Consider the following 26,406-nt stretch of genomic DNA (forward strand, 5'->3'; position numbering starts at 1 on the left):
TTTTCTTATGGGAAAAGGATATTGAAAATTCGTTGCAAGAAATGAAGAAGAACCAATTCTTCCTGATGTTCTCAATCAACAGCAAATGCAGGCATTTAAAGCATGGCATGAGAGAGCGAGGAAAGTTATGTACTGACTGTCTATCAACATTTCAGACTATGATTGTGCATATTCAAGATGCAAGAAAGCCAAAGAAGGCATGGGATACTTTGTCAAAAATGTATAGCACAAATACGCAAGCCAGGAAAATACAGCTCAAGCAAGAGTTGCACAATGTGCAAAGAGAATGTATGAGCATCAATGACTACCACATGAAGGTGAAGAAGATTGCAGATGCACTTGCTTCCATTGGGTCGCCAGTGGAAGATGATGATTTAGTTTCTGTGACCTTGAATGGTCTAGGAAAGGATTATGCACAGTTCCGAACATCCATTTCCGTATGTGAAAGATTTCTTAATTTTGAAGCAACACATGGAAATGGTACATGCACTTAAGGAGTTGCTCTAGGACAAATTCCCTAGATCAATCTAACGATCCTAGATCTGTCCATGCACTAGGAATTAATGTTGTTAAATGGATAGAAGAGTTAGTGAATTAAAGAAACCTAAGGATGGATCCCTTATTATGATGCATGTGGGAGGGTAACTTTATAAGAGATTATGTAAGGGCTCTTCATGAAGCTAATAAGAATGATCTAATTAAGAAATCCAACTTAGAGCTGATTCCATATCTAGATATTCTCAAATGGCAATGTTGATGCAAACTCACTCAACATTAAAGACTTGGACAAACCATCTATCCCAATTCTCAAACTCACGACTATCATATCTCTCTGTTGGATTTATCCTACTTCATTCCTATCTCAAGAATGTAAGATAGGACCATCTTGATCCATCTCCCATAATAAGTTCCTCATACATACCCAACTAAGAATAGATGGGAAAGAATAGAAAAACTCAAACCAAGAGGGAAGAATATTGTTCTTTCCCTTAAGAATCTCCTTTTAGATTCAAGAGTTACATTGATGTCAACACTCCAATAATGCCATTTTCGATTCTAGAATTACATTGATGTCAACACTCCAATAATGTACATCAATGCCTATGCTAGCTTGCACATTCTTGATCACTTTAGGCCTCTACACGTGTACATGCCTATACTTTTTAAGACCTTTTTCTATTCCCATCGTGTCATGCAAGTAAGATGGAGACAATGAGCATCCAAAACACTTGCTAACACTTGCACAATCCTCTCACAATGTCCACCACAAAAGATATTGCCCCCACTAGAAACAACATCGAGACTCCCAAGTAAGATTTCATAATTTGGAGCAACCTTGGTACAAATATCCCTTGCCTAAGAGTCTCCAAGCACCCACATGGCTTTGAAGGATGCCAAACCTTGGTAACAATATGAAATGTAAATTCATCTCACTATACACGAACAAAATATCAAGGACACCTCCTAAACATGCATGGAACAAGATCTTCCTTTGCAATATGCCTTTATTAACTATTAAAAAGAGTGTTTATCATACCCTTAACTACCTCTTTTGTTTCCACTCCCTTCAAACCTCTTCTTACACTCTTGTTGTCATTTCCTTCACATCTTCAATCTTCCCTTTTAGTCATAGTCACCTCTATTGCAACTTTTCCTTTAGCTCAAGCTAGCATATGTGAACTTTGGCTAGTGTGTCCTTCAAGACAATATCCTCTAACTCCATGTTGCAATCTCGCTAGTGTACATATTCTTTCCAGACTTGGCTCGAGTTGGTTTGGATGGCTCTACTAGGATAGTCCTAAAGAACTCTAGCTACAACTAGTGAGTAGGATAGAAACTTAGGGCTAAACCCTCCACCCTAGGTGCTGCCCTTGCACCATAGGGAGGTGATGCAAACCTTGTCAAAAACACGCATTTTTCGGAAAAATTAAGTTTTGAATTTCCCATCAAAATTAGAGTAGATAGGTGATATCAAAATGAACTTCTCTGAGTCCATTGCAAGGTAATCTTATACTTGTAAGATCGTGACATAATGTGTCAGCACTAGAGCAAGATTCCCAACATGATCCTTTTTACAAAATCACTACTAGGGGTGTGTTTTTTGGCATTTGTTATGCATGAAGAACAGGGGTTATGTGTTGGTGATTATGAATGGAGACGACTCCAGGCTGCATGAAGAATCTGCAACCGTTGAAGGTTCTGCATCAAGGACCTGCATCAAGGCTGGTGGAGAGTCAACTAGACTTGCAAGACGAGGCTTTCGACAACCCAATCGGCATCACCATTCTAGAGCTGATTTGTTCTCATCATTTGTACTTCTCGTTTCAAGGTTGTGCAGTCATGAAAACCAGCTCATGCTAGCTTGCACATGCAATCAGAATCACGAAGAATAAAACACTACTTAAATCATATCCCGTAACAGAAGATCCGTCCTACATGTAAGAAATGATCTCGTAACAGGAGATCCATCCTACAGGTAAGAAACCACTACTAGGACTAGCCTTTTACAAGCCAAATTTTTATTTAGTGTGTGAGAAGAAAACGAGAGGAAGAGCAGGCAAGCAAAGATCCACATGCATGCATTTATAAATAATTGTATTAGAGGCATTGTGTGTTTGGGGGGGGGGGGGGGGGGTGGCGGGGGGCGCGCATCATACGTTGAGAATTGGAAATACACTGTAGTGCAATCAATATCACAATTATTCAGGGTGGAAACTTCCAAATAGAACCGTTTAACTCCTAGGCACAATATATCTATTATCACTAATGTAGTTCATAATTGATATTACCTTATGACATGTGAATTATACAGAGCCTCAGTCCAAATGCTGCCTCCCGACAGCACAGAATGCCTGTTAGCTGAAGCTGGCTCAATGCAGCACTTTACAAGATGCATATGCACATCCTTCATCCTAGAAATCACTATCTAGCAGATCAGAAGGGAGATCCCAACAGCTTGAGAAGGCCTTCTCTGATCAAAAGTAATACCATCCTCAAAATGGACAGGTGGTGCTGAACGACGCCTTACAGGGTAAATGTTGGGCTTCAGATAAAAACAGGCTCGTATTCTCTTAACAAATAAGAGACCTATGATATTTTAGATTCCCAAGCATCAGAATCTGGAATTAGTGGGCAGCCTTGTCATTCCAGACAGCATAAAGTTACGCCTCTTCCGGTGATAAATCACAGATGCACTTACTGCCAGTAAGCCCAACATGATGCCCTGCAATATATAATGGATTTAATCTAGATGTTAACAATCAACAAAAGCAACATGAATTTGAGAACAGCAGCAGAACTATAACGATGGTGATTGCTGAACAGACATGCTAAAATAAGACAGTTCAAACAACTCGCATGGGATAGGACTAAGGACAGTATAAACAGCTTTGAACAATGGCCTAGTTTCCCTGGTATAAACACTGATTTGAGAACAGCAGCAGAACTATGATGATGGCAATCACTGCCCATGTCAGTGGTGCTAGCATTGACCCTGACTCCATAGACACCCTTAGGACACAGACCCTTACAAATAAATAGAGGGCAATACAACCATGTCCTCTTCACGGTGCACAGCAACAATCTTGAAGACCACTTAGGCTGCTCTTGCCAGAAATATGTTGTGTAACATTCTCCTTAGGCCATTAGACAAGATACTCTTCCAAGTGCCCCAACTTGTGGCCTTAAACTTCCAACACCATAACAGGAAGTATAGATGAAACCCCATGCACACCATTCATTAGAAATAAACTAGCAGTAACCCCTAAAAATGTGATTCTCTGGATTGCTGGCAAAATGGCAATCCATAATGGTTCGGACTTGTGGACGATAGTAAATAATGAATGTATAAATGCAATATACAAAACAAAAATCATTGCAATGGCAACATAAAATAAGACACGTGTTATTAGACAGATTAAAATCCAGAAAAACAAAACAGATAAAACAGACGTGAAGGACAGAAAACTCACTTCAAATCCTAACACACCAATCGTCTCTTCAGAGTTGGTAGGTAAGCAGCTGTAATAGACATGAATAATATGCCGACCATCATGTGTGGTCGCATCTGCTGCTTCAAAAGTTTTCCGCCCTACGTTATTACCATGCTCTACTTGGAGAAGCCTATGACTATTCAAGGTTTTCTTTGACTTTGATGATACCTCATTCTGCTCCTCATAGCGATTCTCCACATTCTGTTTAGGATTGTCATCATCCAACCCAGTGGACTGAAGCTCAACACACCTGTAGGCCTGACGATATCCAGAGATGCTACAATGGTACTTTTCATCATCACTCTAAACCAAAATGTAATAGAAGACACACAACAGAGTAAGTACTAAGCTCAAACAAGGTCACTTTGCATATGTAAATGTAATGATAGAAGGCCCAAAAAGTAATATTCCAACCTTCTCTGTGTAGGTACAGGGGCTGCAAAGGCCTGATGTGAAGCAGCCAAAGGTTAAATTCCCCCTAGTTTCCTTTCGATCAAATGTAGAATCATCAACACTGCAAAATAGCTCATCAGTATCAGTTATAAAAACTGCAAACTCCATGCACATTGTGCACAATTTAGCAGACACATCTAGACAGGTGGGAAAGCTGTAGTCAGAGCTCTGTACAGAAAGCAACAGTTGCAAACTTGCACTAGAAAAGTAAACCCCGAACTCCATGTGCATTGCACATAATCTAGCACATACATCTAGACAGATGGGAAAGATGTACTCAGCTCTCTGTGCAAAAGGAAACAGTTACAAACCTGCACTAGAGTCTAGCAAAGCATTCAAACCCAAAAGAAAAGAAAGTACACTGTATCATGTTCATCCACTTCAGCCTTCTGAATTTTTCACAGGTTTACATTTTCAACTATCCTACAGCTTACCCTTTAACCTACATGTGTCTAATCGGTTCTACATGATTAAAATCCAGAATGACTGACTACATGATTGCATCAGCAGACAGAGAGTATGTTAAAGCTGCTTTTGGCAATGAAAGGGGCAGCTGCCAGCATGTTCACAAGGGATAAGAATGTCCCAAACAATGAGTGTCACCTCACCAGATTAAACACACAGTTCAAATAATAAGGTACTGTTAGCATCCTCTCCTGCTTGTTAGTTGTGTGAGAATCTAACGGAGACATCAGAGCTCTGACATTGTGATCATGCCACACATTTGTGTTTCCCTCAGTATTTCTAGCCACTTTGAGGCAAATGCACACATGGCAGCTGGGCGGCACTTTTTCCCATCAGGTCAGCCAGTATTTTGGCATGTGCACTTTGGCAATCCACCCATTTAGGGCAGTTGGCTCCAGGCCAGCCCTCTTAGCATCGTTGCAAAGGGTTTCCAAAACAGAGGTATGAAACAAGTTTCATACGAGTTTCATAAAATGTTAAAAATGGGTTTCATTCGAGATGCGTTGGGAATAAAGGGCCATCGTGCCTTTTATATGTGCACAGGTGTGAACACATCCTTAGCACATTGTACTTTCATATATATATCTATCTAAAAACCTAAAGCAGTACACTCCTCATTGTACCAAAAAAAACGTGTTCACTCTCTACTCTGCTCTCTCGCACTCTCTCTGTCTCTCTCACTACGTGTAACAACTGTCTGCCTCGATCTCCGTGCCTAATCGATTCCTGAAAACTGGTATTAGAGCATAAGGTGCTGCAGGTGCTGCAGACGATCGTCAAGCTGAGATAGAAGACCAGAGCTGCAAGAGACAGCTAAAAGGCGAGCAGGAGAACCATAGTCGTGAGATGCAGAAAGCGAACAGGCTGTGGAGAGTGTGTGAGGGCCAGGCTCCAGCTGTGCGACAAGGCTCGTGGGCGACTGGCAAGCGATAGGCGACACGCACCACGGTCGAATAGGGTAGTGGGCAGCAGCTGTTGCGTGGCAGGCTGCAATTGACCTGCAACAGGCGAGCAGGCGCGCGATGGTGACGGGACCAGCGGGCAAGCGCGTGACGGGGAGGACGGGAGACAGGCCTGACGGGTCAACGGACCCGTCATTCGAAACTTTTTTTTTCAAAAAAAAAAAAAAACATTTTCTCAAACTCCTTCCTCTAACCAGGGTTCGCGCGTGCAAGCACAAAACATCAAATTTGTGCAATTTTGGCCCAGAAAGTTGGGGCTTCGCCAGACTAAGCACTGTTCGTGAAAAATTGAGGCATCTGCGTTGGAATTGCAGACATTGTGCGCATTAGAATTGGGGATTTCGCCAAAATTGTTGAAATTTTTCTCATCTGAGTGAAATTTCTCAACATTTAGCCCAGAAATTTGGGGCTTTTCCCAGATTTGGGAAATTTGATGCAAGACAAGCAAATTTGTCTCAGAAATTGCAGGAATTTGTGACATTTTGTCCCCGACATTTGGAGCTTTTCATGTACATGCACAAATTGGGCTGAAATTAACCCAATTTCTCGACATTGAGGCACATTGGACCCCGTGCAATTGGGTAAAATTTGTGCAGCATTTGGTCATTTTATGTACATGCAGGTTGAATTCTACGCAATTTGGACATCAACACTTGGTAAAATTTGGGGGTTTTGCTGAAATTGCTTTATTTTGGCAAAATTGGACAGTCCTATGCATGACAGAGGAAATGCAGATGTGTGTTTGACTCTTTTGAGCACAAAATTTTGGAGCTTTTGACTGTTCGTGTCAAATTTTATGCCTGTGGGTACATGTACAATAGAAATTGCAGCTGAAATTTTGGGATTTCTCATGTAATGTGATGCACATGCCCTTGGAACAGCTGTAATCAATTGGATAATGCTGTAGCACTTGTTTTGGCACTTCTGAAATTTTAATTACAGATCTGAAATCTGTACTTCTGCGTGGTCATTTATTGCTGATTGGTACTTGTTTGTACCTTGGTCACTCAGGTGACAGTTTGGGCCTGCATTTACTGGTTTTTGGTCACATTTGGGCTGAAAATCATGGCTGGCAGCAATGACAGCGATAATCTGATGCACATAAAGAGGCTTGAAGGCGCGCACAATTTTGCAGTTTGGCAAAAGCAATGCTACAATATCCTGTTACAAAAGAAGCAGGCAAAGCCGATCAAAACCAAAGGGACAAAGCCCGCGGACATGGATCAGGATGATTGGGATGAGTTGGATGAGCTTTCACGCTCAACCATAGAGCTATCAATTTCTGATGCCTTGCTGTTCAACATTGAAGGTTTGGATTCTGCATATGCTATATGGACTAGACTGGAAGAACTGTATGCACAGAAGAGTGCTGCAAGCAAAGTGTATTGGCTAAAAAAGCTTATGGATTTGCGTGTGAAAGAAGGTATAGCAATGTCTACTCACTTGAGTGAGTTTAACTCCATTTTCAACCAGCTGGTTGCCTTAAAGTTCATGATTGATGAGGAATTTAAGGCTACTTTCTTGCTTTGCACTCTACCAGAGAGTTGGGATACATTCAAGACTGCTATGAGCAATTCTAATGTGATCCTTTTGTATGTTGATGTAGAGAGTGCTCTACTTATGGAAGAGATGAATCGGCAAAACAATGCATCCAGTAAGTCTTCCAGTGCTTTGCATACTAGGGGTAGATCACAGCAAAAGGGCAAATATGATGGCAAAGGACGCAATAAATCACATGGCAAAGATGTTGAATGCCATCATTGTGGCAAGAAGGGTCACTTTAAACGTGACTGCTACAAATGGAAGAAAGAGAAAGGAAAAGGCAAGAAGACAGATGATTGCAAGGAAGAGAAGAAGGACAGTCAACCTAAAAAGAGCAGTGTAAAAATTGAAGAGGTGAATGTAGTCACTCATGACAGTGACAGTGGGAGTGATGTGTCAGAAGTGGAGCAGCGGTGAAAGCATAAACATGTGCTGAAATAAACTGCTGAAACACAAGACAAAAAGAGAAAAGAAAAGAACACGATACAGATGAGAACTCAGATGTATGCACGGGAAATGGAATCCATATATCTGAACACAAGACAGTCGCATACAACAACGAGTCACTGGCTGCGTGGGCACTGGCACTGGCTCCTCTCTCCGCAGAGTCTGCAGATGGTGAAATGAAGTGACTGACTGAGGAGGAGCCACTGAGTATAAATAGGCTGAAAAAGTGGGGAGCAATAATGCTGGTCGGACAGCATTAAAGCTGGCCGACTGGTGCATAAAATGCTCCACTGGCATAAAATGCCACACTAGAAAAATACCTAAAATACCTAATAAAAATGCCCAGCCCAGATCAAGCTCAGACTCACACATGAGCTGACAGATACTCTGCTAACACCCTCTCTCAGATCATGAGTGATCTGATACAATACAATAGTACAATAAAAAGGGATCAGAAACTATACAACATAGAACCACCAAGGAGAACCATGGATACCCAAGCAGTGGGTGATCAAGCCACCACCAAGGTGCCTCGGAGAGAACCTGATGTCGATGTCGATCGTACCAAACACCTGAAAATAGAGAAGATCATAGCATGTCTCTGTGTCCATCACCAATGTCTCGCAGTAGCATACAAGACCAACCTGTCAAAAATGCCTCTGAACATAGGTGACCATGGAGTCCCTGCCTTTGGCCAGACCGCCAAAGTGTCCCCTCATCTGAGCTCCAGACAAAAGCCTCCCACTCTCTGTCAGATAACCAACTCATCGTGAACCTGGATGTCAATCCCAGCTCCAGGATTTGATTCCGCCAGACTAAAATCGATGCGTCAGGGACATCCCTCTCTGGAACCTGTGCACCTGTATAAAAGTATAGATGAGGTGCGGCTGCCCCATCTGAACACCCGCTCACACTCCCTCTCTGGCACAAGAGAGTCGTGAGGGATGACCTCATCACCATTACTAGAAAGCAGCCGAGGAAGGGGCCACCAAGCCCTTCCCGCGATCCGAAGAAGAGGAGCCCTTCCGCACCTTGGACTTCACCTTGGTCGGAGGAGCGGAGTCGGAGTCTGATGAAGGAGAGGACTCATCGGTAGAGTCAGCATCCCGCTTCGTCTTCTGCTCCTTCTTCCTGGAAGCCGCTAACTTCTTGCAGTCCTTCCGCAAATGTCCCTTCTTGCCAAAGTGGTAACACTGGGCCTTCGACTTCTTCTTCCTGTCACCCCTCTCTGAAGCTACATAAGCCTCACCTCCATAATGTGCTGGAAGCCGCCCCTGTAATCTCAAGGATGCCTCATGCTTATCATCAGTGGAAGTGCACGGAGCCAAATGGAGAGGATAAGAAGAGAAGTAGAGAAGAGATGGAATTGAGAGAGGAAACACAGCCAAAACACAAGCACAGACTACAGAAAATGAGAGTTCACATGCAATAGAACCCAAAATCTGATCAATAGAAGACAAAAGCTGCTGCAGAAAGCCAAAAAATCAGTCAAAAACTGCCAAAAACAGCAAAAACGGCCTGAAGGAACAGTCACCCAGCCACGAGAGATGCTGAATCAGCAAAACGCAGGCTGTAAACTGGAGAAAAACAGGTAGAAAACTATTGCCAGCAGTTGCAGATGAAAAACGCAGGCAGCAGAGGGTGCGTAGGCAGCAGAGGGTGCGGAGGCAGCAGGCGATGGCAAAACTGCAAAAAACGCAGGTTGAAAACAGCCCCAAAACAGGTCGCCTGGCTGCGACAGCAGTCGTCAGATCAGCAGGGGTACTAAACAGTCCTGAAATCAGCAAGAAAACACAGCAGAAACACAAATCCTGAAAACTGATACCATGTCAGAAGTGGAGCAGCGGTGAAAGCATAAACATGTGCTGAAATAAACTGCTGAAACACAAGACAAAAAGAGAAAAGAAAAGAACACGATACAGATGAGAACTCAGATGTATGCACGGGAAATGGAATCCATATATCTGAACACAAGACAGTCGCATACAACAATGAGTCACTGGCTGCGTGGGCACTGGCACTGGCTCCTCTCTCCGCAGAGTCTGCAGATGGTGAAATGAAGTGACTGACTGAGGAGGAGCCACTGAGTATAAATAGGCTGAAAAAGTGGGGAGCAATAATGCTGGTCGGACAGCATTAAAGCTGGCCGACTGGTGCATAAAATGCTCCACTGGCATAAAATGCCACACTAGAAAAATACCTAAAATACCTAATAAAAATGCCCAGCCCAGATCAAGCTCAGACTCACACATGAGCTGACAGATACTCTGCTAACATGATGTACTCTTTGTTTCTTCACATTTTGGTACACATGCTTTACTTGTAGATACAGATGATGACATGCATGTCTGGATTCTTGATTCAAGTGCTTCCTTTCATGTCACCCCTCATCGTGAGTGGTTTTCCGCCTATACAGGGGGGGGGGGGGGTCGACATGGTGTTGTCCATCTTGGGGACAACTATGCATGTGAGATTGTAGGTATTGGCAATGTACAGTTACAGTTTCAGCATGGCTCTGTCTTTACACTTCAGCATGTACGGCATGTACCTCAGCTCAACAAGAGCTTGATTAGCACAGGGCAGCTAGATGATGATGGTTTTCATACCACCTTTGGTGATGGAAAATAGAAGATCTGTAAGGGATCTAGGGTTATTGCCAGAGGTTGCAAGGGTGATACTTTGTATCCACTTCATGTATCTAGTGTGCATGACCATGTTGTTGCCGTGACCAAGCAGCCAAGTGTTTCTTTGTGGCATGGCCAGTTGGGACACATGAGTCAAACAAGAATGAAAGTGCTTTCTCGTTTGGGTTACTTGCCTTGTCTTCGTTATGCTGATTTTGAGCATTGTGATCATTGTATTTATGGCAAACATGCACAAACGTCTCACAAAACGTCTCTATCTTCTCCTCTAGAGTTAGTACATTCGGATGTATGTCAAATGCCTGGATTATCTTTAGAGGAAAAGAAATATTTTGTCACCTTTGTCGATGATGCTACACGGAAAGTATGGGTTTATCCTATTCGTAGCAAGGATGAAGTGCTTGACAAGTTTAAAAAATTCTTGGCATTGGCTGAAAATCAGACAAATAAGACAGTTAAGTGTCTTCGCTCTGACAATGGTGGGGAATATGTATCCAAGGCCTTTCGGGCATTTTGTGACAGCAAAGGGATAAAGAGGGAGCTCAATGCCCCTCATAATCCACCCCAAAATGGAGTTGCAGAGCGTATGAATCGGACCATACAAGATAAGGTCCGTACGATGTTGTCTCGTGTTGCATTACCCCATGGTTTTTGGGTAGAGGGTGTTATGACAGCCGTTCACTTGATTAATCAGTCACCAAACAAGTCTTTTGAAGGGGGGAGGGGGGATTCCCCAAGAAGCATGGTTGGGCAAGCCACCTTTATATACTCATCTAAAAGTGTTTGGCTGTGAGGCTTTTGTGCACATTCATAAAGAAAAACGTAGCAAACTTGAGCCAAAGTCCTGTAAATGCATTTTCCCAGGATATGGTGGTGAGGATGAAATGGGGTATAAATTGCGGGATCCCGAGAAAAGGAAAGTAGTACGCAGCAATGACTTTATCTTCCGGGAAGACCGCATGCACAAACAACCCGAAAAGACTAAGGAGGTGCGTAGGGTTGTATTCCAGGAAGAAATACCTTTTGGACAGCAAAATGTGCCCGCTGTACAGCAGCAAATACCTGCTGTAAATGAACCTGAAATTGCAGGAAATGATCAGCCAACTATTGCCCATGAAAATGAGCCATTACATGTGCAGGAACAGCCAAGACAGCAAGCTGTTAATGCTGATTTACAAGCTGAAATACCAAGACAACATGCTGAAAATGAAATTTTGCAGGAACAGCCAACAAACAATGACCATTGGGTTAGGAGATCGTCTAGGACTACTAGACAACCTGACAGATTTGTTCCTGGTGCAATTAATGTGGCTGATTATGTCATGTTGACAGACTGTGGTGAACCATCTTGCTTCAAGGAAGCAATGGACGGACAAAAAATGGCATAAAGCCATGCTGTCAGGGATGGAATCTCTTGAAAAAAATGGCACTTGGGACTTGGTGCAGTTGCCTAAAGGGCAGAAAAACCCTTCCATGCAAATGGTTTTACAAGATAAAGGTCACTTCTGGTTTCTCACCCAAATACAAAGCAAGATTGGTTGCAAAGGGGTACAAGCAAGAGCATGGAATTGACTTTGATGAAATTCTCTCTCTTGTAGTCAAGATGACTACATTGAGAACCATTTTGGACTTGGTTGCAATTGAAGATATGGAACTCATACAGATGGATGTAAACTACGTTTTTACATGGTGATCTCCATGAAGACATATATATGCAGCAGGCTGAAGGGTTTGTTGAACAAGGGAAAGAAAAAATGGTATGTAAACTCAAAAGGAGTTTGTATGGGCTAAAACAAGCACCAAGAGAATGGTATCATAAGTTTGATATATTCATGCAGTCCCAAGGCTTTCATAGAAGTCAAGTGGATCATTGTTTGTACACCAAGAAGGCAACAGATGGCAGCCTGATTATCTTGGTTTTGTATTTTGATGACATGCTGATTGCTGGCAGGGATACTCATGCCTTGGATTCATAGAAGCAAAGTCTTCATGGAAGCTTTGACATGAAGGATCTTGGTGATGCAAATCACATTCTTGGCATGCGAATACTCAGAGATAGATCTAAAGGCTTACTCTATCTATCTCAGCAAGAGTATATCTCCAAAGTTTTACAGCATTTCAATATGGAGGGGGGGAAAACAATTGGGGTTTCATTGCCTCCATATGTGAAACTCAGTGTAGAGGACAGCCCTACATTTGATGATGAGAAGGCTGAAATGGCTAAGATACCATATGCTATGGTTGCCACACATCCTAGCATTGCCTTTGCAGTGGAAGTGGTTAGCAAATACATGGCAACCCCTGGCAAGAAGCATTGGGATGCAGTGAAAGGTATTATGAGATACCTCAAAGGCACAAAGAAGTTGTGCATCTGCTTTGGAAAGCAGAAGGCATCTGTTGTTGGCTTTACGGATGCAGACTATGCTGGTCATGCGGACTGCAGGAAGTCCACTTCTGGGTATGTGTTCACTAAGATCCTTCATGTCAAAGCTGCCATGAAGACTTTGTCCACTTTCATAGAAGGAGCAGTCTCTTGGATCTCCACGCTACAAAAGTGTGTTGCATTGTCTACTACAGAGGCAAAGTATGTGGCTGCCACTAAGGCATGCAAGGAGGCTTTATGGCTTTCACGTCTGGTGGAAGAGCTTGGCATCTCAGAGTTACTTGTTCTCCATTGTGATAGTCAGAGTGCTATCATGCTAGCACTGAATCCTGTCTTTCATGCAAAGACAAAGCACATACAGGTGAAGTACCACTTCATTAGAGATATACTTGACAGCAAGAGCATTGAGCTTGTCAAAGTGCATATAGATGATAACCCTGCAAACCTTCTTACGAAGGATCTTCCAGCAGAGCGGTTTGCTCATTGCCGACAGATGATGGAAGTTGGATAGATATATTTATTTCAGCTTTGTGCATACCTAGACTTAGCTGATTCTTTTCTCCTCTTAAGGCACATTGCCTTTAGGTGAGAGGTTGTTGGAAATAAAGAGCCATCGTGCCTTTTATATGTGCACAAGTGTGAACACACCCTTAGCACATTGTACTTTCATATATATATATATATATATATATATATATATATATATATATATATATATATATATATAAACCTAAAGTGGTACACTCGTCATTGTACAAAAAAAAACGTGTTCACTCTCTACTCTGTCTCTCTCACTGCACGTACCGACTGTTTGCCTCAATCTCCGTGCCTAATCGATTCCTACAAGATGAAAAAAAGTATGAAAGTTTTATATGGACATACTATATGACTCATATGACATAGAAAACACAGATTGACATTATTCATAAATCTATACAATGTAAATGAACATTCAACATAGCATCAATCTTTGCACATATCATGGTCTAGTGTCCACTATCCATGCCCAACATCAACTTTAGCTGTAAAAGGAGCCATCCATATATGCGATGATCATGGATAACAAATCAAAACAAAACTCTAGCAATCAATGCCAATATCCATGTCAACATATTAAATAAATCCATGATAAACAATGTTTACAAAAGTCCCAAGACCTTTAGGGTATGGCATTTGTGAAAGTTTAAAATAGGTGTTTCATACGTTTATGAAATGCCTACCTATGAAACGAGTTTCCTAACCTTATGAAACGACTGTCTTGGCAACTATGCCTTTTAGGCAGCAGGTCAGCTAGTTTTCACCACCTCCACCTGTATATAGGTGGTTGCCACACATGTACCTCCCATTGGCTTGCCATCGCCTCTCCTTCCTCATCTTCATTTCCTCACCATCACCCTGCATTCTCCTCTTCCTGCTCCTCAGTCCAGCGCCCTCACTGGTATGGCTTGACCACACATGCAGGGGCACTTGTATCCCACCTTCTTTGCATTCAGATCAGAGTTTATTCCTTCATCATCATTTGCTTTCCTTCTTCTCCCACACTCTCCTCTCTTTCTCTTTGTGTTCTTGCCTCTGCATTGTGTCATCACAGGGTATAAGTGCCATGTATGCATTGGACAAATTCCCTATAGCATGCTATGTTTACCTACTGCTGCTGTGTTTTCCTCCCTTCTACTCTCTTCTTAGGGTGATCATGCTAATTCACATGGAGGTTCTATCTAGGAAACAACCGGCGGTTTGTGTGCACCATATCTTCATCAAACACAGCACTTTTTTGATGGACAAACATGTCAACCAGCAATGACAAGAATCATTGGGACTGGAAGGAATCGAGAGACTGTGAGGACCATCGTAAAGATCAATGAGACCGTGATGACCATCAAGGAGACCCACAACATTAGGAGGATCATTACAAAGACCCCTGAGATCAGGAGGACCGTTAAGGAGCCCCACAACATTGGGAGGATCATTTCAAAGACCGCCGAGATCGAGACAATTATTGTGCAAACCATCATGATATTGAGGATTGCGAGGATTGATATGAAAATTGACATGATCGTGACATGGAAGAAGATGCATACCATGTTTCTATTCCCTTACCCTTTCGAGACATCTATTCCTCCTCTCTCATGGGACCCCAAGTGGAAGTGCCTATCCTTCCCAACCTTTCCCTTGATTAGAACCTAGATGGGACCAATTACACCATTTTTCATGCCAAAACCAAGGCTAGCCTCAATATATGTGACCTATAGAATATTGTTACAGTTCCTCTCCCTCAGCCTACTGTGAATCCCTACAATGGTTCTTCTGCAAATTCAGCAACCCTCTGGGACAAGCTCGAATCTTGTTTCTGCTCCTCTATACTTGCACTGCATATGCACCATTGCCAAGATCTCGACCAACTTATCTTCCTCAAACCAGGTCAAGACATTAGCTCATCAAATGACCCTCATGATGAGGCTACAACAGCTATCTGCTCTACAAATTCCCCCACCATGGAGGACCACATCAGCACAATGGACAAGATTCAAAATGAGTTTACATTCCTCGGGAAGACAATCTAGTCGGAGGATATGCACACTCAACCCCTCTTTGGGGCACTATCACCTATGGTGGGGGGTGAATGTTCACCTGCCTATTTTAGTCATGTCAATCTGTCATCTCCTGGTTGTGAGCTCCTATCAAAGTTTGATGAAGACATGAGAGCTCTAGTAGTTTAGTGTGCATTTCTTTTGTTTTAGGTACATTTCTTGTGCATTTCCTTGTCTGTCAGTTAGTTCACACCCCTTGCTAGTGCTTACCTGCTCCACGACTACTAGGATATTTTTGTCATCATTTTCCCATTTTTTACAAGCAGTCAAACTGCATTTATTGCAGTTATTTTTGCAAATATGAGCAATCAGCCAAATTCCGGGCCCTAGACAGTAGTCGGCCAGTTTGGTGGTATTGCTGCTATATATAGCATCCCTCCTCCCCCACTTGGTCATTCATTATTTTGCATATCTTGCACACTCCGTCTCCAACACTCCAACTTTGGTGCTGCCATCTTCATCAGACTAATCCGGTGCCCTCATTGACATTGTGGGCTTTGTGCAAGGACTGATTAGTCATCATTGTGTCCAGCATTCTTCTTCAGTCAGTGTAGTATTTCTTCCTTCATCTCTTGCCGTCTCTTTCTCTTTGTGCTCATGTTCCTTCCATTGTGCACTCTCACATGATATCATCGCCCAAAAGAGGACACAATTGAGTCTAACTTGTAGAGAGATGATCACCCAGCCATCAAGCGCAGCTTTCAGCCTTTGTATTTGCTGCAAACGCAACCTCTACATCATTAGGTAACATCATCTACATTGAGGCAACATCATCTAGAGGGAGACGACTGCATCTTCCACCCAAGTGGCAGTTCCCTCGGACTCAAAGGAGGAGCTCCTTTCTGGACACTCTTCCGAGCGGAGACATGAATTCAACAATTATCGCCAATTGGACTCAACCCCTCCTTGTTCTCCTCCCTATTCCATTTGCCTCTCGTAGAAGGCCCCTTCCTTGTGGAATCATTCCTTGATTCCTTCCGTACAAGTGCTTGTCTTAACTTCTCTCCCCAAAGAAGATTGGTTGGATAGTTCCAACTAGTCCTTATGGTCATGCATACCACCAAAATGAAGGACATGAAGAGTGAGCTTGCATCCCTCGATCAATCAATATCCTCTAAAGACATGGCTATGATTCTTTTGACTTGGCTACCATCTCCAAGGTACAATGTCTTCTACATGAGTTTCATTACCTCGAGGATCCGCAAGTCTCTTTCATGGGAGGAGCTTTCATTGCTGGTCTTGAAGCATGACAAGCAACTCAAAGAGGTTGGAACTAGTGGATCTGGCTCCATGAAGGCATTTATAGCAAGTTAAGGTGGCACGAAGAAGAAGAAGAAGAAGAAGAAGAAGGTCAAGGACAAGAAATAGGAGGAGAAGGATGAGAAGCCCGAGTGCCCATGCTATGGAAAGGGCACTCATCCCGAGGATAAGGGCTGGCACAAGTACCATCATTTGAAGCCTAAGGAGGATGCGAAGGATTCGCAAGATTCGAAGGCTACCCTAGCCACGACAGAGTCAGTTTTTGTGCATGTGTTTGCTGAGCAAGGTACCGCTCCAGCTTCTTCCACTCAAGAGAAGCCTTCCCTCGTGGATAGTGGGGCCTCTTCCCACTTGACCTTCCGACAAGATTAGCTTTAGGACATAAGTTCCAAAGGGGGCACCATCACCATTGGTGACAACTCTATGGTTCCCATTCATGGAGTTGGTACTATTCCCCTATTGCCAGACAAGCAATCTTCTTCCACGAAAGTTCTTTATGTACTAGATTTGGATTTTAATCTATTGTATGTTCATGGTCTTATACAGCTAGGTACCCATATTTTCACCAGAGATGCAATGACTGCAGAGGATGAGTCTAGAAGAGTGGCTCCTTGGATAGGTACACAAGAGGGTGGGCTTTACATGCTCACAACCTTAGCCACAAGGTCTTCACACGAGCTTGGGCTGCTTTGGCATACTCGTGATGGTCATCTGAACATGAACACAATTTGACGAGCTTCTAAGAGGAAGATGGTGGAGCAACTTCTTAAGTTTCCTTCTATTCACACCCTTTGCCCTAGTTGCTTGAGGGGCAAGCAACATCGGCACAGGTTGCCACTAAGAGGGCTACTACATTGCTCGAATTGATGCACATCGACCTATGCGGGCCTATGGATATAACCTCCCTTGGAAAGACCAAGTATCTAATGTTGATTATAGACAACTTCAATCCTTATGTATGAGCTTACTTTTTGGAGTACAAGAGCAAGGCGTACTCCCAAAGGTGTTTGTTGAGAGGCCAACGACCTTCAAAGTTCAACCTGTTTGAGCTAATCATGGCGGTGAGTTTACTTCTCACCTCTTTTCTCAATTTTGCAGGGATCATGGTATTTGGGTGGAGTATTCCCATTCGAACACACCATCAAAGAATGGTGTGGTGGAGCGTGTGAATTGGACTCTATTAGAGATGTCTCGATATTGGAGCATAGGGGTTTATCTCATTCCCTTTGGGGTGAGACGGTGGCAAGTGCAGTTTACATCCGCAACCATTCCCCTACTTTTGCCTTATAGGACATGACTCCACATGAGGCTTTCTTTGGTAAGAAGCTTTTTGTATCCCACTTTCGCATCTTTGGGTTCAATGCATTTGCCCATGTGGACAAGAAGAAGAGGAAAACCAAGTTTGACTGAAGTCGAGGAAGCTTATCTTCATGTGTTATAACACAAGCACAAAGGGATATCAGCTCTACGACCCTACAACTCTGAAAATTGAGCTAAGCAAGGAAGAGAGTTACATGTGCAAATAACTCTAGCTATGATGTCTATGGCATTGGTTCAATGTTGATTATTGCTGCAAATGGATCTGACTCTATACTTGTGGATGTATTGTTTATGCCTAGGATTTACAAAAAATCTCATCAATTTCAGCATTCAATACACAAGGCTTTCAAGTCATCTTTGAAGATAACAAGTGTATTCTCAAAGATAGAGAACTTGATTATGCTCTTCAGTTGTTAGGCACTTTGTATAAGGGCCTTTTCTTCTTGGACACATGTAATAGGAGATTTCATGATGCTTTGGCAGTTAGCACACTCTATTAGAGATTTATTCGTCCCCTAAATAGGCATTAGCAAGTCATTGTTGTACAATTAGCACTCTCAGACACATTTACACATTTCCTATTTATGAGGTTGAACAGCTTGATGCAGTCTATAGGTCATTTCTAGCTTTACCAGGCATTCGGGCAGGCTAGATAGGCTATGCAGGTTGCCAATGGCACCCACAATGTTTGCACAACATTGTTAGGCATTATTTTATTCAGCGATTCATATGTGCAGCAGCAGTTAGCTAGTAACTGGGTGACCTGATTATTTTATTGTTATTTTTCATGCCTATTTATAGGCAGCCTGCCTCGATCATCATTCACCATCTTTTCACATGGTGAGAGAGATCAGCTCACGGAGATACATACAACAGCCCATGTATACGTCTACCTTCTTCATTCAGCATTCGACTACTCTAGATTTTTTCCATTCTACTATCTCTTTTCTCTCCCCCTCTTCTCTTGTGTTCATTTTCTTTCAGTTTGGTCATATGCTTCTGCATTGCAGTCTAGCATGGTATCAACGCACCATTGAAGGGTTGATTGATCGTGAGCAGACTTGAACGAAACTTTAGCATGACAAAGGATTGCATTTTCAGCATTAGAAGGCTGGGGCGAGCAGGTGCAACATGATAAAGGAGTGAAGTTGCTGTTTTTTTGCAGGTTTTTGTTGTTTGTGAAGGAGAAAAGGCTGAGTTTTCAGCCTTTTCGAGCAGATTTTGAGTTTTCATCGCCTCCGGTGGTTGAAACAAGTTCAACATAAGGAAGCCCTAGCAAACATTGTTTGCAGAGTCAAAGGGGGCTGCCCTTGTTTTTGTGCAACTTATTCAGGTGACAATGTCTTCTGAGATTGACATGAAGTTTTAGGTTATTATGGATCGTAAAGTCCCCGTGTTACCAGCTCTTCCTTCAGATCAAAAGCTTGATGGGGGGAATTACTGCATCTCGCAGGTAATGATGCTTGCTATCCTAGAGTCCTATGATTTGGCGAAGCTCGTGACCGAGGCTATAGACCATCCTACAACTTGTGATGCCTCCAAGCTTTTTCCTGATTAGAAGGCTGAGTTAATGAAGGTACATGCGCATTGGGATAAACTAAATGCCCACATCCACTCTTTTGGCGCTCTCTCTCTCTCTCTCTCTCTCTTGCACTCCAACCATTATAGCTCACATCAACATTTGACAATTGCTCGAGAGATGTGGCTAGAATTAGACTAGTTGTACAATCAGATGACCATTATGAAACGAGTGTCTCTAGAGATACAAATGCAGACATTGAACCCATCCAAGTCTGCTTCCATGCGGGAGCATATCAATAAGCTTTGGCAATTGTAGATGCAAGTCCAGAATGCAAGGAAGGTGATTATCTTCAAGCACACGGTGATAACTCTTCTTTTGCAGTTACTACCCTGATTTAGTGCATTAAGTGGGAGGAGTTGGTTTTGATGGTCATGGACGAGGAGGAACAACTCAAAGGTCAGAATGCTCCCAATTCCGAGGCATTGAGAGGACAATCTTCCGAACAAAAGGGGAACAACAACAACAACAACAAGGACGAGAAGACCAAGCAAGATAAAGCCAAGGAGTCTACTTGTCACATTTGTGGCAAAACAGGTCATTGAAAAAAGAATTGCCCCAACAACAATAAGAAGGACGCCAAGAAGGAGAAACCTATGGACTCGAGCAATGGTTGTTGCTCCACCATTTGGAGGTGATTGAGGATGCTCCTTCGATAGCCTTTGATGAAGCAAACTTGGCTCCCTAGTCTCATGAGTGGATTGTGGATAGTGGTGCTTTCCGCCACATGTCACCTCCTTCAAATGGTATTGCCCATATACGTCCAATGCATGGGCAAGTTCTCATAGGTGATAGCTCTTTTGTTCCTTTGTAATATGTCCACACAATAAAAGTTAGTTAGTTAGTTTGAAAGTTAGTTAGTCAATTAATAAGTTAGTAAGATTACTAACTAAAGTAAAAAAAACTAACTAACATTAATAATTAAGGATTTTTATTTAATTAAAAATATATGTTAAAAAAATCGAGAGTCGTAAATCCAATATTTTTCTCGAATTGACAAGGACCGTAGCCACCCTTCACATAAGTTACAACGTGAACGAGACTTATGAGCCATATTAATCACTAGTATTAATGCGTATAGTTTGGATGGTCCAAAAAAGTATATTTTAGATATTATCCTAAAAAGATAGAACTCAGTGTCATTTAAAAGAAAAGTCAAGTGATGTTTTAGTTAGTTTTGGAGATTTTATAAAAAGAAAAAAATAAAGAAAGTGATTGGCAAAATCGCACACGTCGCGATCGCAGTCTACAGGCGGTAGACAGCACTTCGAACAGAGAAAAGGAAGAGTGAACTGAGAGCTTTCTAACCATGCATCTTGGAGTTTACCCCCCTCAGTCTCATCCCCTCCTCTCTAATTCATTATAAATATGAGGCATGGGGAGGCACAAGAGAGCATAAGGAGACCCTAAGAGGCTGCGAGAGAGAGGTAGAGAGAAAAATACCCCTTCAAGAGATTGTGAGAGAGAGCTTGAGAGAGAAGAGAGAGAGAGAGAAAGAGAAGAGTTACCTCGAGAGGCTGCACAATTCTCTCCATCTCGATCCTCGACTTAGCCATCTTCTCTTACACTCTCCCATCTCGAATCTATTTCGTCTTCTTAATCTCGAGTCTACTTGCGGACGATGGCCTCCAAGCGAGAAATGTTGCGTGCGGATGGCAATCCTACAACCAGCAACAAAGCTTCAGACGAAGACATCACTATCAATCCAACTACGGTTCCGGTCATAAGTAATATATTTCTAAATTGATAGATGCTTGCTTTGATTCTCGCATGAGATACGTTAGGCTCCGAACTTTGTTGTGCTAGAATAGGTCATTGAAACAGATAAATTGCATCTCAAATATTCAAAGATGAAGTTTGTGAAGTGCTTGTATCAAGGGGAGTTAAATTGGACCTAGTTGCTATGCGATAAATCCATGCATATAGCATAAGTAGCGTAAGGGACTCTAAAGTATTGAGCATCGATAAGTCTTTTATTAATCTTTATCTAGGACAATATTGTTTAAGGTTCGCAAATGTATATTGACGGTACATACATGGGAGAGATTATATGAACTTTACATCAATGGCATGCGACTCTTTGCCTTGGGAGAAAGAAAGATAAAGCCAAGATAAAATGTTGCATAGTAAGGAAATGCTAAAATATAAATGTCACTTAGAGAAGAGGCATAAATGCTCTTGATAGATTGATTAATTCGCATTGGAATGATAGGACTTACGCCATATATAGTATTTGAACCTTTAGCATATGCGTTAGCCGAAAGAAAAGAATGATAAGTAAATTTTACTCTTTGGTCCCAAGGGAGAGAGCGAATATACGATAAAATTGTTATCGCATCTATTCTTGTATTGTTTGGGAAAAATACAATTAGTTTTGTTGGTTGATTAAACAACGCCCTAAATGTTTTTCTTTCAATCAACTGATTGTTGCATTGTAATTTGGATAAATATTCCAAGGCTTGTGTTGATGGCAAATGCATGGTAGGGATTTGTAATGACAAGTTGCCATGGAAATAAAGGAATGTTTTCCTAGAAGATGATATTAGGGTTAGTTGCCTTGATTATGCTTGATTCTTAATTGGTTAATTAAGAAATGATATTTGCACAGGTCGATCATCTCCAAGATCGCACCACGGATTACCCCAAGAGGACACTACTCGGTTCACAAGCCGAAGGTCGAGTGGTGAAAAGACCAACCACGGAAAGTGTGTCTCACTCCTAGGTCACTCGAGGTCAGTGGAGCTCTGGACACCCCTTGCCGAGTCCAGAACGGAGCTATAGACTATCGTGAGCCCAACGTCTGGGACGTTGGAAGATCCTATTCTAGATAAAGGATGAAAATTATGGTGCCATAAGATTTGGACCAGATACTTCTGTTGGACATAAGGAATACATAATTCTCCTGTATGGGCAGGAAACAAAGATTAACTTGAAGATAAGTTAAAGAACTTGTTTGTCAAAAGGACTGCTTGTTTTGTTTTTGTGTCTGTGTTGTAAATTACGCAAACACACCTTATTTCCTAAAAGTCTTAATTTATAAAGCTGACTTTAAAAGTTGCACATAAATGTGATAGGACCTAATTAGAAAACTAAAGCTATCAAGGGAAGCAGGTGGACGAAATCCCCGATGGCTCCGTCCTACGGCAAGGTTGTCCCAGAGAACTGGGAGGCTTCTCACAAGGATTTATCGCCATTCAACTTTAGGTATTGTTAAGTTAGAACCCGATTCATGCCGTTTTAGGGGACCAGAATGGAACTATGCCCTACGGGCAAAGAGGTTGAGCGCGCATCCCTCTCGTTTCCCATTCTCTTTGAACCAAGTGCGGTATGGATCTACTTCGGATTGGGTATCTTTGCGTAAAGTAGGATGTCCAAAACCCGACACTAAAATGATGTTAGGAGACCTTGATCCTAGGATCCTAGATTTTAGGTCGATCTTAGTGGGTTTGGCCGTGAACGTTTCGTTGCGAGGCAGACTCGGAAAACCCTAGGCGACAAACCCCGAAACATTCCCTGGGAGTTCTGGGCAGCAACGCTTAGATTCATTTCTTGATAGACCGCTAAAACATGCTTGGATAGCCGATAGGCGGGCACGTTACATCCTTCAACGGCAAAGGTGAAATGCAACTAATTTTGAACGGGTACGGTGGTGCCTACACAGCCTTGGTTCTTTATGTGCCAATTTGAGATATCATCTTTTTTTAGTGAGCAAGATTTTTACTCTTGATCTTATGGTCGATTTTAATAAGGACTCTTTCCAAGTTCTTAACGGAGATTCTTGGCTGGTTCTTTATGCAAGTCATGAGGAGAATAAAGTCTATAAGATACGAGCTTCATCAACCTTTACTTCTCTTCTTCTTGACATCGGAGACAAGAAAGAACTTTGAAGGAAAGATGGCTTCAAGCAATTCCACACCACTTCAATCCCTAGAGCTACCTTTGCCAAGCACCAAAGAGATGTGGTAAGATTCTGACACAAGTAAAGATCCTATTGACTACTATGGACACTTCCACCCGTACAAGATCTCACATGCCAAATACAATTTGATCCTCATGCATTAAGCCCAACAACTTGTTGAAGGTAACAATGATCTTTTTTCTTTAGATTCTACACACAAATCTAAAGATCTTGCAAGCCTCGAAGGACAAGTAGAATGGACCCCCCCAAATTGGAGATAGAGGCACATACCATCATATGCTTCCACTCCATCTACTCCGGTGCTAGGTACATAAGGTCATACTTCTGTTTTTTCTTCTATTGCTCCTACTCCTACGCAAGATTCTGGAATTAATCAAGGAGAAGATATTGTCCAATTATCCACTCCAATCTAAGTCCTAAAGAGGACAAATTATTTATCTAAATACAAGAAGAGTTGCTCATAAGGAAAAAACATACAACTCTTCTTCAAGTTTTTCTTCATCAAGTTTTGCTTCCTCTAGTCAATTTGACATTGGTGATTCAGCTTCATTTATTCCATCTTCTACATTCCAATTTCCTTCACAATCTCAATCTACTCCACTCACTTCAATCCCTTCTATACTACAATTTCCAATTCCATCCCTCTCTTCTATTGCTTCTACACCTTCATTCACACCCTCATTCACATCACCATTCACACTTTCACCTATTCAACCCCACACCACAATGGGGGGATCTTCAAACATAGGCACATCCTTTTCCTATAGGTCCTCTATTTTTGCAACATCAAGTGCCATTTTGCTGAAATTGTTTTTGCCACTTCATGCATTACCAAAAAAGAGAGTGCCCTTTACATGGACCAAGGCTAAGATTTCAGCATTTGAACAGTCAAAAGAAAAATTGACCTTTGATCCACTGCTTGTGTAACCAGATCTTAGAAATCCTTTGTGGTTCAATGTGATACTTGTGGCAACAGCATTGGAGCTGTCCTTATGCAAGAGGGCCAGGTTTTGCATGGTGTAGCAAGAATTGTAGAAATCTTCTACAATGAAGAAAATAATGCCAAAGTTTCTTGATAACAGTGATGGCAGCAGATAATCTTGCAATCATTGTGGAAATCCTGGGCAGCTTCACCTTCAGCAAGACAAAGTAAAATGAGAAAAAGCAATGACAGTTCTAGCCCTAGGATGGATTATAGCTGCCTCCTAATAGCTTGAAATAGAACTTTCAAACCTTGTGTTTTATTTTCCAGCCTTGAGTTTTGTGTTTCAGGATTCAAGTGTTTTAGTCTAATAAGAACGGGGAGGAAAAATGAAATTTTTGGGGGGGCCAGGAAGGGTGGGGATGAGTAGCGTCCTGCTGATTTTGTTCTCGGCAAAGATGCAGGGAGTATAGAGATTTTAGAAATTTCCTCTTACTATTGAGAAATCATCGTGCAATGGTTTAAAATTGACGAATCGTTGAAAAATGGTTCAAAATGTCGTTAAGCTAGCACTTTCTGAGCGGTCCAAACTACATTCTCCTCTTGTGTGCCGGCTGACAGCTAGCATGTTCTCATAAAAACACTTGCCGAAGGTGCAGATTCTCACAAAAACATACGTCTGATGCAGGGACGGGCACAAAGATCCACATTCCTAACGCCTCTAGTGAAACAGCAACGTTTCTTGATCAGCCAAAATTTCTGATGCAATCCAAATATCTATGGTATGAAAAACACTTGCTGAAGGAGCAGATTCTGACAAAACAATTGTGTCTGTATAAAACGGCTATGTTTCTTGATCAGTTATAAATTCCCATTCATTTCAAAGATCCACGATATGAAGATTACTTGTTGCCGAAGGAGCAAAATCTGACAAAAATGTGTGTCTGAGGCAGTAAAGCCTCTGTTTAAACACCTATGTCTCTTGATTAGTCAGTATTTCTGATTCAATCAGCCATCAATCAAGATTTATGATATGATGCAAGAGATTAGAGCGCCTTACCTTCTAGCCGAAATGACGGAGACGCCAGGAAAATAAACTAGCAGCAAGAACACGAGGACGAAGACGGGAGACGCCATGGACGCCTTCACTAACCTTTCCAGGTTGGCTGTTCAACTTCTGACGAACCACGGAAAAATCCTTTCATACCGTCCACTGTTACTGAACAATGAAGGACATCGGTGCAGACGAAAAACCAGGGTTAATACATCGTAATTGTAAAAGCTGAAAAGGAAACCTTCAAGTTGTAAAGAAAAGGTTTTAAAGGCTCTCCTATTTCTCATGGAGCTTTAACTCTAAGACTCCTCTTGGCACTCATGAAGTCTCCACTCCAATGTTTCAAGTCCTTTTAAGGACTCCATTAGATTTGATAACACGAAACGACTATCTCGCACTTCCACGTGTGAAGATATGCTACGGTTCTGCACAACTAAAACATAGAATGTACAAACACGAGAAAAACACCATAACTTGTACCAAAACCCAAACAAAGAAGAAATATGACTTTGACGCAATGAATGAATGTCGTAAATAAATGAACATGTGTGCAAGATGCTCAAAGGCAAAGCTATCCAATAACCAACAATACTTTAGTGGAAGTAGGCTGAGGGAGCAATCAAAGAGTGACATCCACAAGAGATGAATCCCAAGGGCTATAATGACCAATGTTGAAAACAAAAGGGCAAGACTGGAATCGATGAGTGTAGTAGTTTAATGCCTAAAGAAGAGTGCAGCTAGATACATGCAATAGTATATAGTTGGGTGATAGCTAAGAGAGTGATATCTAATGTTGGATAGCTTATGCAGAAGCACAATGCAAATGCATGATTTGATTGCTCGATATGCTAGAAGCAGTCATCAAGGGCTAGATG

General features: G+C 42.1%; 1 protein-coding gene across 1 annotated transcript; it reads right to left on the bottom strand.

Moving 5' to 3' along the window:
• Positions 1–2,757: 2,757 nt before the first annotated feature.
• On the bottom strand, positions 2,758–25,769 carry LOC148012086 (structural polyprotein). Its single transcript, XM_087669562.1, has 4 exons — positions 25,538–25,769; positions 4,407–4,506; positions 3,972–4,295; positions 2,758–3,223 (listed from the first exon to the last, which is right to left on the bottom strand). The coding sequence occupies exons 1-4, from the start codon at positions 25,612–25,614 to the stop codon at positions 3,113–3,115; spliced, it is 612 nt and encodes a 203-aa protein (XP_087525688.1). The 5' UTR covers positions 25,615–25,769; the 3' UTR covers positions 2,758–3,112.
• Positions 25,770–26,406: the final 637 nt, after the last annotated feature.

This window comes from Lygodium microphyllum, chromosome 27 (assembly GCF_053477565.2).
Source record: "Lygodium microphyllum isolate KBCC chromosome 27, Lygodium_microphyllum_v1.1.10, whole genome shotgun sequence".
In the NCBI taxonomy this organism is placed as follows: domain Eukaryota; kingdom Viridiplantae; phylum Streptophyta; class Polypodiopsida; order Schizaeales; family Lygodiaceae; genus Lygodium; species Lygodium microphyllum.